Source organism: Myxine glutinosa, chromosome 6 (genome assembly GCF_964187855.1).
Source record: "Myxine glutinosa chromosome 6, kmMyxGlut1.1, whole genome shotgun sequence".
NCBI classification, from domain to species: domain Eukaryota; kingdom Metazoa; phylum Chordata; class Myxini; order Myxiniformes; family Myxinidae; genus Myxine; species Myxine glutinosa.
Window position 1 is genome coordinate 97,062,999 of NC_136266.1, and position 15,561 is coordinate 97,078,559.

Sequence of the window (15,561 nt, forward strand, 5' to 3'; positions counted from 1 at the left end):
CTCTATTTCTCTCTGTCTCTCTCTATCTCTCTCTATCTATCTCTCTCTATCTCTATCTCTATTTCTCTCTATCTCTCTCTATCTCTCTCTATCTCTATCTCTCTCTATCTCTCTCTCTCTATCTATCTCTCTCTCTATCTCTCTCTATCAGATCGAGATAGAGTCTATCTCTCTCTATCTCTCTCTATCTCTATCTATCTCTCTCTATCTATCTCTCTCTATCTCTCTCTATCTCTATCTCTCTCTCTCTCTCTCTCTCTCTCTCTCTCTCTCTCTCTCTCTCTCTATCTCTCTATCTCTCTCTATCAGATAGAGATAGTCGATCTCTCTCTCTCTATCTCTATCTCTCTCTATATATCTTTCTCTATCACTCTATCTCTATCTCTCTCTTTATCTCTATCTCTATCTCTCTCTCTCTCTATATATCTCTCTCTCTATATCTCCATATCTCTATAATCTCTATAATCTCTCTATATCTCTCTATATCTTATCCTTATCTCTCTATGTCTCTCTATATATTATCCTTATCTCTCTATATCTTATCCTTATCTCTCTATATCTCTGTCTCAAATCATTTTGTCCTCACATACGCTACCTCTCCTCCATATCTCCATATCTCTATATCTCCATATCTCTATATCTCTATATCTTTCTCTATCTCTCTATATCTCTCTCTATATCTCTCTCTATATCTGTCTCTATATCTCTATATCTCTCTATATCTCTATATCTCTCTCTATATCTCTCTCTATATCTCTATATCTCTCTCTATATCTCTCTCTATATCTCTATATCTCTGTATCTCTATAATCTCTCCATATGTCTCTATATCTCTCTATGTCTTATCCTTATCTCTCTATATCTTATCCTTATCGCTCTATATCTTTGTCTCGAATCATTTCGTCCTCACAATCGCTACCTCTCCGCCATATCTATATCTCTCTCTATATCTCTATAATCTCTCTATATCTCTCTATATCTCTCTCTATCTCTCTATATCTCTCTCTATATCTCTATATCTCTATAATCTCTCTATATGTCTATATCTCTATAATCTCTCTCTATATCTCTATAATCTCTCTCTATCTCTCTATATCTCTATATCTCACTCTATATCTCTATATCTCTCCATATCTTATCCTTATCTCTCTATATCTCTGTCTCGAATCATTTCGTCCTCACATACGCTACCTCTCCGCCATATCTCTCGATCTTTATCTCTCTATCTCTCTATCACTCTATCTCTATATCACTGTTACATGCTCCTCCCCGACCCCCTGGTCACGGCGTACCTCCGAGCCCCGAGAGGAGTCACGGTAGAAAAATGTGTTATTCTGTATGTCAAAGATCAATGGAGAAGCCACCCCAATTGTTACTCACAAACAAATACTGTATTAAGATCACACAAGAATAACGGTACAACAATAATAGTAATCAAAAGTACAGTCAATATCCTATGATGGTACCATCAGTTTTGTAATATATAACTCACTGCGCTCCAAGTGAGTGAACCAAGAACATTCCCAATGTCTCTTATTCCCGGCTCCAAGCCAAAGTTGATGTGCTCCAGCGATCGCCAGAACGATGTCCCATCGAGACCAGAATCCCGTTCGGATGGCAAGAACAGTCCCGCTGCCAAAGCGGGGCAAAGGCGCCCTCAAGGCGACTGGGAAATCCAAAGGCGCCCTCCAGGCGACTGAGAGATCACACCCTCGGGTATGGACGTTCCACAGCTCACAGTCGGCGACACGCAGACTTTCCACTCAAAAGCCACGTCACACACACACACCCCAGATCGACGTCTGAAGGCGGTGAAAATGGTCGAAACGAGACGAAACCGTGAGCGTCGACGCAAGTCCTGTGCGAGTCAAAATGGCCGACGGCCGTACTCGAGACGTAACGGCAGTCCAATGATTCTCTTCGGAATCGATTGCAAAACCTGACACGCAGGTTAATCTGTCACAGCGATAACCACTCTGTCGCAGGAATCCCTTTCCTGGGAAACCCGAAAGTTCGCTAGTGACTGTTGTTCGCCAACGTTCACTCCAGACCGCACATAGCTCGGCTCCTTCTTGTCCGACTCACTCGCCCCGCCTTCTTTTTTCCCTCTTCTTCCTCTTCGTCATCCGGTTCCCGATCCGGTTTCCTGTTTCTTTTAACATTAACTTTTTTACCTTTTGAAAACAGTTCATGAACAATAAACCTTTTGAAAACAATAATATAGTACATGGAATCAGAAATATTTACAGTGGATGAAAACCACCACAACGGAAGTGACGAATCCGTAACAATCACTCTATATCTCTATATCTCTATATCTCTATAATCTCTCTATATCTTATCCATATCTCTCTATATCTCTCTGTATCTCTCTATATCTCTCTATATCTCTCTATATCTCTCTATATCTCTCTATATCTCTCTATATCTCTCTATATCTCTCTATATCTCTCTATATCTCTCTATATCTCTCTATATCTCTCTATATCTCTCTATATTTCTCTATATCTCTCTATATCTCTCTATATCTCTCTATATCTCTCCATATATCTCTCCATATATCTCTCTATATATCTCTCTATATCTCTCTATATCTCTCTATATCTCTATATATCTCTATATATCTCTCTATATCTCTCTATATATCTCTCTATATCTCTCTATATATCTCTATATATCTCTATATATCTCTCTATATCTCTCTATATCTCTCCATATATCTCTATATCTCTCTATATCTCTCTGTCGAATCATTTCGTCCTCACATACGCTATCTCTCCGCCATATCTATATCTCTCTGTCTCTCTATCTCTCTCTCTATCTCTCTCTTCCATCTCTCTCTTCCCGTCTCACCCTTCTCTCTTCCCGTCTCACCCTTCTCTCTTCACGTCTCACCCTTCTCTCTTCCCGTCTCACCCTTCTCTCTTCCCGTCTCATCCTTCTCTCTTCCCGTCTCATCCTTCTCTCTCCCAGTCTCATCCTTCTCTCTCCCTGTCTCATCCTTCTCTCTCCCAGTCTCATCCTTCTCTCTCCCAGTCTCATCCTTCTCTTTCCCAGTCTCATCCTTCTCTTTCCCAGTCTCATCCTTCTCTTTCCCAGTCTCATCCTTCTCTTTCCCAGTCTCATCCTTCTCTCTCCCAGTCTCATCCTTCTCTCTTCCCGTCATCATTCTCTCTCCTCGTCTCACCCTTCTCTCCTTCTCTCCTTCTCTCTCTCTCTCTCTCTCTCTCTCTCTCTCTCTCTCTCTCTCTCTCTCTCATCCTCCTCTATCTATTCCAGTCTCGTCCTTCTCTCCTCTCGCTGAAAAAAGAAATGTCGATGTAGTGTTTTTTTAGACCAAAAAAAGAAGAAGCTTTTGAAGCAATTGATCATTGCTATCTCCTAATGTTTTATGGGGGTTTGGTTTTGGGGAAGTTTTTTGCCACATTAGATTACTGTATAATAATACTTTTAGTTTGCTCAAGGTAAATAGTATTTCATGTCGGCTGATCTATGACCCGATGTGAATGTCAATAATTAAATTTGAGGTTCATAACGCATGCCAAGAAACGATGACATAATAGGTAGGGTGCATGGATGATACGGATATATGGGCCATAATAGTAGCTTCAGTTAATGATGGCATTTTTGTTCAGAATTAGGCAGGACTCTGCACTCTGCGAGTACCGTTCTAGTTTAGATTGTCCCTTTTGCCTCTGAAAAAACCTGAAACCATTTTTATAATTTCGAGTGCTCAAGGTTGGCCTACTTTTTATCCAATTTTATCATGTGTGATTCAGGGGCTCGGCTTCATTTTTACCAATTGCGCTATTATAATTGGTTTTTAATATCTCTCACCAATGTAAAAATCAATGTCTTTTTGTGAACTTATATGCTCTTCTTGTGCAGAAACTTGCTCCAAAACATTTCTGGCTATAATAAAAGGTTTTAGATGCTTTCAATAAGATAATCTTGGTAAAGAGCTTACGGGAAAGAGTTTTGCTCTGCACATTGTTTAAGGGTCCGAAAAACTGTTCCTTTTCTCCTGAACAGGTTGTAACCGATCTCCGTATTTGGATGAGAAATTCCATCGACGAAGTTCAATCGTTGCTGTGGTTGTTGATCCACAACATGGTGTCCCGTGCAGCCACGTACGTTTTGGTTTTGTGTTTTGTTGAGGTTGGTTATCATCGGTAGACCCACGCGTATCAGCTTGAATACATCTCATCCTGGCAAATCTTGCCACTTAACCAGAGCGGAACCTGGATAGTACTTTAATTTCCTTAGAATTCCTGGTGTTATAGATCTAGTGATTGCAGGATAGCTTAGTTGGTCACATGCTTGTCTCTGAGCCATCTTGTGATTAGATTTGTTCTCCTGTGGCATCTAATCCACAAGAAAATTGATATTTTTGCATTGCCCTTGGTGGGTTATTGCATCTATAAGTATGCATTCATCTTGACATGGATGTGAAGTCACCTGTTCTTTCTGCATTTAAACAGCTGTGCAGTATATTACAGTTCAGCGCAGATGCACACACACACACACACACACACACACACACACACACACACACACACACACACACACACACACACACACACACACATACACACACCAGATGTGCATTGTTAAGAGTGTCCTGTTTGGTGCACAGTTGTTGAGGATTTCATGCATTTGGCTCTGTTACTAGGCAGCACCTGGCCTGCAATTTAAACTTTATAACATAACCTGTTGAAGTTTTCAGGCTCTGACCTTTGGCAAATTGTCCCCATCTCTTTGGCTTTTCCCTTACTAAACAGCCTCAATTGTTATGACTTTCCTCCTATCTCTAAAGTCTCCTTTCATTATTTTCTGTACAGCATATAAACCCTGGCCTGCTGTGTGCTGACAGAGGCTGGGCCGTTACTTGCTTAAACGGCAGCTTTCCCATGTACATCTGCCCCTCCCTTTTAATACATTTTCCTGTGAATGGTCCGAGTTGGTCAGGTGACTATACCAAGGGGGGCGGGGGGGGGGGGGGGAGGTCACGTGTTATAATAGCCCGAAACAGTTACGTGCTTTTCTTTGAGCAGCTTCACCTTGGTTTGGTTCCAAAGGTCGTAATCCGAGTATAAATCATTGGTTCAGTTATTTGAAGATGGGAGTTTCTGTTGGGGAGAATAATTGTGCTAAAGGTTGTTTTGTTTGCACTTGCTTGTGCATGTAAAGATTCCACGTAACCTTTTTAACGAATGGAAGCCTTTTCATATGGCATTGCCGTATGTATAACGTATGGATAAAATCACGTTTCAGTATTTTTGGGTTTTCATATACTGTATTGTAACTTCATAATGTTTTTTCCCCCTTTATCAAATTCAGTTCAAGTAGGTCAGCTCCATATAGTGCAGGAACCAGATATCCATTTTGTGAGTTCCGTTCATGCATCAGTGTATATACCTGAAACCTATATAGTTTGGTGGAGGGGTCCTATGGGCAGTAGATATGCCCGGTTTTAATTCTAGATAGGTGTGCATTACCGATTTATAAGCATTTTGCTGATTCATTTGTGTACACCATTTCCACCACTTACTGAATTTGGTATAACGTATCTACATGGACAAATATACAGCATGGGTAGCTTTCTATGGTATCAAATTGACCGGAAAGACATACTGCACACACAGAGTACCACCATAAGGCCTTATTCTAGCTGTTCATTCTTCAAGCCGCCAAAAACTTCAAAATTTTGTCAAAATTCCGTTTCAGTTTAGGTTCTAGTCCCCCATCATTTTGTTCATAACCCCAAAAATATATGACCGATTTATATGTTTGATACACCAAAATCATCCCCATTTATTACCCTTCAAAATAAGATCACATAATCAAGAAATGTATACCATTAATAAACTCTCAGTGAAGCAAAACTCAGGCTACCCCCTTAATTTTGATGGAAACAAAAATGTCCAAAAATGTGTATTAATATTTATGTCGGTTGCTAACATTAAATTAGGAAGGATACTGGAGCTTGTCTGAATCATGAAAACAAGAAATAAACCAAAGAATTATTGCAATAATTAAACAAAACAGATTGTTGTTGTTGCAGGCCATAAAATGACATTTAATACTCTCAAACAATCCTTATTTAACAAGTATGATTCGAAGGTGAGATACTTCCGCCCGGCCATAAGGACCAACTATGTTATAATAAACTGTTATAATGTAATTATAAGGCTTACATGGCTTTACAGTAGTAAAATTATTAATCTTGTAACTGTAAAGTATATTATGGAGCAAATTTAACACTCCTATACTAAACTGATATAATGTAACTAAAAGACTTACGTAGCCTTACAATAGAATATTAAATAAATGCAACTATAAGGCTAACCTAGCCTTACAATATTATATTAATCTCGATTATGTAACTAACAATTTTCTAATAAACTGATATCCAAAGGTTGAGGGTCATGTACTTGATTTGTGACAGTGATTGTAACTAAATATTACACAATACCATAGTAACTTGAATCCCACACATTTTAACTTTATATGTTCAGCTAAGAAGATAAATACATGAAACAAAAGTACTGCCATTATAGAGCTTACTTAGCTTTACACTAGTATATTTTAATCTCGATTATGAAATCGACATGTTATTTGCTTAGCTTTGATTATGTGGTATGACACGTCAGATTAAAACCAAATTTCACTCCCAGTAGTCTCGTTATATCATTAACCAAAACAAGAAAATAAACACATTTATCTAATGTAGTCAAATAATGCGTGATATAAAAGCCACTTAATTGTACTCGGTCTTCATCGGAATTGTCCTCGTCTGACAAGTGATGACTATTGAGGCACTCTTGTCGGCATCCACAAGTAGCACTACATAACAGATTGAACTTCCGGCATGTACAACGAAGGGATGTACATTTTGTTTTGCACCCACATGTCAACAGTTCTGTGCACGCTGAAGGAACAGGTGGCAGGGTCATCCGTTTTGGTGATAAGCCTGTTTCGTCTAATTCCCATCCACATTCCTCTGGTTGGGGTAGATCAGGTTTGGACACAACTGCACTGTACCACACCATGGCTTGGTAATTGCATATTTGAATGTGCAGCAACAGAGAATCATGAGTGGGAGGTAACTTTTCTGGGTCATTAATTCGATGGAACAGTTCGACGCGAAGATCATTGATAGAAGTCGCAGTTGTAGTTGAACGGTACAACTTGATGACAAAGAGCTCGATATCTGTCGTGTTAACATTGGGGTTGCGGCCAAGATTCTTGAGTAGTTTTGGATTCTTCAAGTATGTTTTCCATGCAGTGCATTTTCTATGGCCGCAGAACTGACTGGTTGAGTCTGATCCTGTCAGAGCATGAAATCCCAGAATATTGCTGATTACTTCCTGCTCCAGACTTGCATGTACAAGGCTCACTGGAATGTAATGTTTTTCTTTGGCGGTCCCACTACTTACCCATACGTCTTGGGCAACATCATGATGAATCATCAGAAGGAGGATGTCCGTATCTCTAGTGCATATGACAACCCGACGGAACTTGTGTGCATTAGCATCAGCAGCATGCAGAACAATTTTCGTGTCCGCTTCTTCATGTGTCGAGTTAAGATGTTCAACATTCCGTCCAGTAGAAGATGCTGCAGGAAATTCATCCCCACTGGCCACTACAACTTCCTGATGGTCTGGTAAAGCAAGTGCCTTCAAGAGTAGTTGATCACGCAGAAAATGAACGAGGTTCACTTTGTTTTCTTCCATTGATATAAACGATTGCCATACAGAAGGTAGACACACATCCCGCCCATCAATGAGTCGATGTATCTTCCATCGTTTGGCCGCTCGTTGAACTCTTGTCGCGGACTTGATAGATTTATATCGATAGTCATCAAATACGATGTCCAGTCTTGTTTGAGAACCTTTCAGGTGAGTGAAGACTATATCGCAGAAGCAGTCCGCCAGATCACCGAATGTAATTGCATTTGATGGTTTTCCCAAAGCTTGCACAGCTGCCATACCATCCACGATCACACAGGTTGGTTGATCAGTGTCTGGAAGTCTGTTCTGAATATAGTCGTCAAACAGCAAATGATACAGCAAATGATACGCCCTGATGACTCGCGTTAGACAAACCGTCAGTACCTTGGCAGAATAGGCATTTTAACCAATTCGTCTGCAACTTGCGCCTTTTAACAGGCATCACCGCTGTAGGCTCAATAATCTCCTCCTGTTCCGTGTTAGACGCCATGGTTACTAGGGAGTAGGATTCATCAGCAGCAGAGCAGCAGGACACCGGTTTCAACGTACTGCAATACAAACGAAAAGTATAATAATAAACATATCTAGGTCATTGATTTACAATTAAACGAAAATTTATTCACCTTTTGCCGCTGATAAAAAATGTAATTAGATTCTAAAGAATAAGTAAAATGAATACACAGGTTAGTATGTGATAGTCTGGAATGAACCGGGCGCCAGATCTGAAAACATATGTATATACATGATATACGTATGCATGCCATATGGACATTTTCGTTTTCATGAAAAATAAGGGGGTAGCCTTAGTTTTGCTTCACTGAGTTTATTAATGGTATATATTTCTTGATTATGTGATCTTATTTTGAAGGGTAATAAATGGGGATGATTTTGGTGTATCAAACATATAAATCGGTCATATACTTTTGGGGTTATGAACAAAATGATGGGGGACTAGAACCTAAACTGAAACGGAATTTTGACAAAATTTTGAAGTTTTTGGTGGATTGAAGAATGAACAGCTAGGATAAGGCCTTATGGTGGTACTCTATGTGTGCAGTATGTCTTTCCGGTCAATTTGATACCATACAAAGCTACCCATGCTGTATATTTGTCCATGTAGATACGTTATACCACATTCAGTAAGTGGTGGAAATGGTGTACACAAATGAATCGGCAAAATGCTTATAAATCGGTAATGCATACCTATCTAGAATTAAAACCGGGCATATCTACTGCCCATAGGACCCCTCCACCAAACTATATAGGTTTCAGGTATATACACTGATGCGTGAACGGAATCACTAAATAAGGCACTTTTTCCAATGTGGTTCCTGCACTAATAGTTTGCTTTCCCTTTTAGGTGCAAGTGTTGTAACACCAGCATTTGAACTTGAGGGCTGAAAAGCTCTAAACTAAATTTATTGTCAATACTGCTGTACTTGGGCAATGTTATGGCAAGTAAAGCTACAGATTACAACACAAATACGACAGAACATCTGACACTGCAGAACTTTGCCAGTGAATATAGATTACAGTGGATCTGAAAACGAGTGTGGACACACTTGCTCTACTGGCGGACACACAGCACAATACCTTTTTGTGTTTCTTCGGTAGCGTGTGAGGCCAAGTCATGTAGTAAATTGCTACATCGATATATATTGTTGCATGGAATGGGGGGGGGGGGGAGGGGTGATGATTGATCCATAATTGGAATGTGGTAAGTGTAGTATGATTCGTGTAGCTTAGTTATACTCTTGTAAATCGGTGAAAATGTCAGTGTAAGTCGACTTGCAAAATGTGACGCTGATGCAGCATTTGAAATTTATAGACAATGTATATATATACTAGTGGGGTCACCCTTGGGAATCCCACGGGCATGGACGTCTTCATTTAGATGTTGCACATTCCGTTTTACAAACTTAACTGGTTACTGCTAATTTATCAGATCCACAAATGATGTAATCTACACAATGCATTTGCTTCTGATAACATGTGAATGCATGTGCGTGCACAGACATAGGAATACAGTTTGAAATGTGTCATTACATCTCATGTAAAACGTGACTTCAAGCGCTCAAATCCTCTCCCCTCCCTCCCTCCCTCCCCCCTCCTGCCCCCCCCCTACCGTCCCTCCCTCTCCCCCAATCCCTCCCACATCACGCACACTGCACCGGGGAGTGGATTAGCCACAGGGGAGTGGGTCACACACACACACGTGGGGGTGGGTCTCACACACACACACACACACACACACACACACACACACACACACACACACACACACACACACACACATGGAGGAGTGGGTCTCACACACACACACACACACAGAGGAGTGGGTCACACACACACACAAACACACACACGGAGGAGTGGGTCACACACATGCACACACACACAGAGGAGTGGGTCACACACACAGACACATACACACACACACGCAGGGGTGTGGGTCACACACACGCACACGGGGGAGTGGGTCACACACACTCACACATGAGGGAGTGGGTCACACACACACACACACACGTGGGGGAATGGGTCACACACACACACATGGGGGAGTGGGTCACACACACACACACACATGGGGGAGTGGGTCACACACACACACACACACACATGGGGGAGTGGGTCACACACACACACGTGGGGGAGTAGGTCACACACACACACACACACACAAGCGGGGGAGTGGCTCACACACACAGACACATACACACGCACATGCAGGGGTGTGGGTCACACACACGCACAAGGGGGAGTGGGTCACACACACACACACACACGTGGGGGAGTGGGTCACACACACACACGTGGGGGAGTGGGTCACACACACACACACGTGGGGGAGTAGGTCACACTCACACACACAAGCGGGGGAGTGGCTCACACACACACACACACACACACACACACACACACACACACACACACACACACACACAAGCGCGCGCGTGGGGAAGTGGCTCACACACACAGGCGGGGGAGGGTCTCACACACACGTGGGGGAGTGGCTCACACACACGCGGGGGAGTGGGTCTCACACACACGGGAGTGGTTCACACACCCACATATACACACACAGGGGAGTGGGTCACACTCGCACATGGGGGAGTGTGTCACAAACACACACAAACACTCGCACATGGGAGAGTGGGTCACACACACACTCACACATGGGAGAGTGGGTCACACACACTCGCACACTGGAGAGTGGGTCACACACACTCGCACACTGGAGAGTGGGTCACACACACTCGCACACTGGAGAGTGGGTCACACACACTCGCACATGGGAGAGTGGGTCACACACACTCTCGCACACGGCATAGTGGGTCACACACACTCTCGCACACGGGAGAGTGGGTCACACACTCTCGCACACGGGAGAGTGGGTCACACACTCTCGCACACGGGAGAGTGGGTCACACACACTCGCACACGGGAGAGTGGGTCACACACACACTCGCACACGGGAGAGTGGGTCACACACACACTCGCACACGGGAGAGTGGGTCACACACACACTCGCACACGGGAGAGTGGGTCACACACACACTCGCACACGGGAGAGTGGGTCACACACACACTCGCACACGGGAGAGTGGGTCACACACACACTCGCACACGGGAGAGTGGGTCACACACACACTCGCACACGGGAGAGTGGGTCACACACACACTCGCACACGGGAGAGTGGGTCACACTCGCACACGGGAGAGTGGGTCACACACACACTCGCACACGGGAGAGTGAGTCACACACACACTCGCACACGGGAGAGTGGGTCACACACACACTCGCACACGGGAGAGTGGGTCACACACACACTCGCACACGGGAGAGTGGGTCACACACACACTCGCACACGGGAGAGTGGGTCACACACACACTCGCACACGGGAGAGTGGGTCACACACACACTCGCACACGGGAGAGTGGGTCACACACACACTCGCACACGGGAGAGTGGGTCACACACACACTCGCACACGGGAGAGGGGGTCACACACACACTCGCACTTGCACACGGGAGAGTGGGTCACACACGCACTCGCACACGGGAGAGTGGGTCACACACGCACTCGCACACGGGAGAGTGGGTCACACACGCACTCGCACACGGGAGAGTGGGTCACACACGCACTCGCACACGGGAGAGTGGGTCACACACACACTCGCACACGGGAGAGTGGGTCACACACAAACTCGCACACGGGAGAGTGGGTCACACACACACTCGCACACGGGAGAGTGGGTCACACACACACTCGCACACGGGAGAGTGGGTCACACACACACTCGCACACGGGAGAGTGGGTCACACACACACTCGCACACGGGAGAGTGGGTCACACACACACTCGCACACGGGAGAGTGGGTCACACACACACTCGCACACGGGAGAGTGGGTCACACACACACTCGCACACGGGAGAGTGGGTCACACACACACTCGCACACGGGAGAGTGGGTCACACACACACTCGCACACGGGAGAGTGGGTCACACACACACTCGCACACGGGAGAGTGGGTCACACACACACTCGCACACGGGAGAGTGGGTCACACACACACTCGCACACGGGAGAGTGGGTCACACACACACTCGCACACGGGAGAGTGGGTCACACACACACTCGCACACGGGAGAGTGGGTCACACACACACTCGCACACGGGAGAGTGGGTCACACACACACTCGCACACGGGAGAGTGGGTCACACACACACTCGCACACGGGAGAGTGGGTCACACACACACTCGCACACGGGAGAGTGGGTCACACACACACTCGCACACGGGAGAGTGGGTCACACACACACTCGCACACGGGAGAGTGGGTCACACACACACTCGCACACGGGAGAGTGGGTCACACACACACTCGCACACGGGAGAGTGGGTCACACACACACTCGCACACGGGAGAGTGGGTCACACACACACTCGCACACGGGAGAGTGGGTCACACACACACTCGCACACGGGAGAGTGGGTCACACACACACTCGCACACGGGAGAGTGGGTCACACACACACTCGCACACGGGAGAGTGGGTCACACACACACTCGCACACGGGAGAGTGGGTCACACACACACTCGCACACGGGAGAGTGGGTCACACACACACTCGCACACGGGAGAGTGGGTCACACACACACACTCGCACACGGGAGAGTGGGTCACACACACACTCGCACACGGGAGAGTGGGTCACACACACTCTGCAACACGGGATAGTGGGTCACACACACACTCTCACACACGGGAGAGTGGGTCACACACACACTCGCACATGGGAGAGTGGGTCACACACACTCGCACACGGGAGAGTGGGTCACACACACTCGCACACGGGAGAGTGGGTCACACACACACTCGCACACGGGAGAGTGGGTCACACACACACTCGCACACGGGAGAGTGGGTCACACACACACTCGCACACGGGAGAGTGGGTCACACACACACTCGCACACGGGAGAGTGGGTCACACACACACTCGCACACGGGAGAGTGGGTCACACACACACTCGCACACGGGAGAGTGGGTCACACACACACACAGGGGAGTGGGTCACACACACACACAGGGGAGTGGGTCTCTCTCACACACACACACACACACACACACACACACACACACACACACACACACACACACACACACACACACACACACACACACACACACACCTGTAGCTACGAAACGCATTTTCTTTGGGCGTTGTATAATTGCTCCGAACGAAACGGGCATTACCTCGTTTCCTTTGCTTGAGTTGTTTAAAAAGTAATTCATGATCAGAGACCACGGAGGTATATAATAAACTGGAGAGCCAATGACGGCTGTCGGCTGAAGCTAGCGGAAGTTGCTTGGCGGCCATATTGGGAAGCCGATTGTGACATTCGTCCACATCCATCAGGGCAAGTAATACAATACACCGGACTCGAACATGCAACTAAATTGGAAGTTTATTGTTCAATAGTTGTTATTTTTCCTTAGCTATCTGATGCCAATAACTGCAAATGAGGGTTGTATAAATTACAGCACTAGGTGGTTTGCCATTGCCTTCCCACTTCGCAGTAGCAGTAGGTAGGGCAGGAAGTTGTTCAGGGTCCTGGTACGAATCCCGATCATGGTATTTCACGGGCAGGGCGACTGATCATCCTGGCGAACGTTAAGCCGGCTGTCTTGTCTGCTAGTGAAGGAGCTGGGGCTCCCACGTCGATCGGGGAATCGGAATCGGGGAATGGAAGCTGAATGACAGTTGGAAAGTGCCTGTAGCATACTTTATGATAAATGGATTGTCGGGGAAGGAACAGGCGAATTTGGTGACACAATGTCTACTAAAATTGCATGATATCGGTGCAGAGGTGGTTTCCTTAACTTGCGATGGACCGTCCGCTCATTTGACAATGTTACGTGAGCTAGGTGCCGACATCACGCCGCAGAATGTGAAACCAACATTTCCCCACCCAGCAAATCCCGAAAAGAAAATTTGTGTTGTACTCGATGCATGTCACATGCTTAAACTTGCAAGAAACTGTCTTGGATCCATGAAAATGATGGAGGATGGCAACAAAAAAGTCATCGCGTGGAAATACATCCAGGCACTCTTTGATCTGCAGAAGAGGGAAGGCTTGCGTCTGGGAAATAAGCTCTGCCAGAAACACATCGAGTGGAAGAGCAATGTCATGAAGGTGGACACAGCGCTCAGACATTGAGCACTAGTGTGGCAGATGCAATTCGGTTTTGCAGGGACACTTTGCAACTATCAGAATTTCAGGGCAGTGAGGCTACCTGCCAATACATTGAAACATTGGACAAACTGTTTGACATTCTAAATTCTCGCAATCCATTGGCACGAAACTACAAGGCACCACTCATGACATCACGAGAAGGACTTTTCCTGCCATTCCTGGATACTGCCTACAGTTACTTGTCCAACATCAAAAACATGAATGGTCAAGTTATGACCAATACGCGTTTGAAAACCCCCTTCATTGGTTTCATGATCTGCATAGAGAGTGTCAAAATTTTGTATTTCACATATGTCAAACCTGCCTCATCTCCCCTGCGATACCTGCTCACGTACAAAATGAGCCAAGACCACATTGAACTTTTCTTTGGAGCGGTCCGCATTGCATGTGGAAGTGGGAATAACCCAACGGCCCGGCAGTTTGTTGCCGCATATAAGCGCCTCTTGATGCGACATGACATCAAGTCTGCAAGTGGGAACTGTTTTGCACAGGACTCAACCAGAATCCTGAATGCGGCTTCCTTCAAGTGCGTTGCAAAGCAGGCTGTGCCTGACGAGAGTCACGACATGTTGGTGGCCAGACGATACGACCTGGAGTTGAGATCGCCGGCAAAAGAGGACCACGACTATGCGGATATTCCAAATTTTGAGCAACTTTCCATCTTTACAGAGTCATGTGTTGGCTATATTGCCGGCTATGTGGTGAGGATGGTGAGGAAGACTCTGAAGTGTAGCCAATGTCTTTCTGCATTGACCAGTAACAACGAAGAATGGCAAACCACACCAATGTACAGCCTGATTGTTACCAAGAACAGGGGTGGCCTCATAGTTCCCTCGCACAGTGTTGTTCGTGTCTGTGAGGCGACTGAAGCTGTGTCAAGAGGCTCCTGGCTGTAAGCAATGGCAAAATGCCTCGTGAAAGTGGGATAAGAGTGGCAATTTCCACTTCTGTCCTTTCTGAGGTCGGTCGGTCTACATTTGCTTCCTTGGATCGGCACATGTTTGACTGTGAGGCAGACAGCAACCATGTGTTTGCTTTAATACATTCTGTATCA

At 45.5% G+C, this 15,561-nt stretch overlaps 1 protein-coding gene across 21 annotated transcripts in view; it reads left to right on the forward strand.

Moving 5' to 3' along the window:
• ASL (argininosuccinate lyase) overlaps window positions 1-15,561 on the forward strand; it is an 82,089-nt gene that overhangs the window by 11,103 nt on the left and 55,425 nt on the right. For all 21 annotated transcript variants that reach the window (XM_078780186.1, XM_068120532.2, XM_078780198.1 and 18 more), the window contains one exon: window positions 4,033-4,130. In XM_078780186.1, coding sequence (XP_078636312.1) covers window positions 4,033-4,130 — 98 coding nt within the window. The remainder of the gene's footprint in view (window positions 1-4,032; window positions 4,131-15,561) is intronic.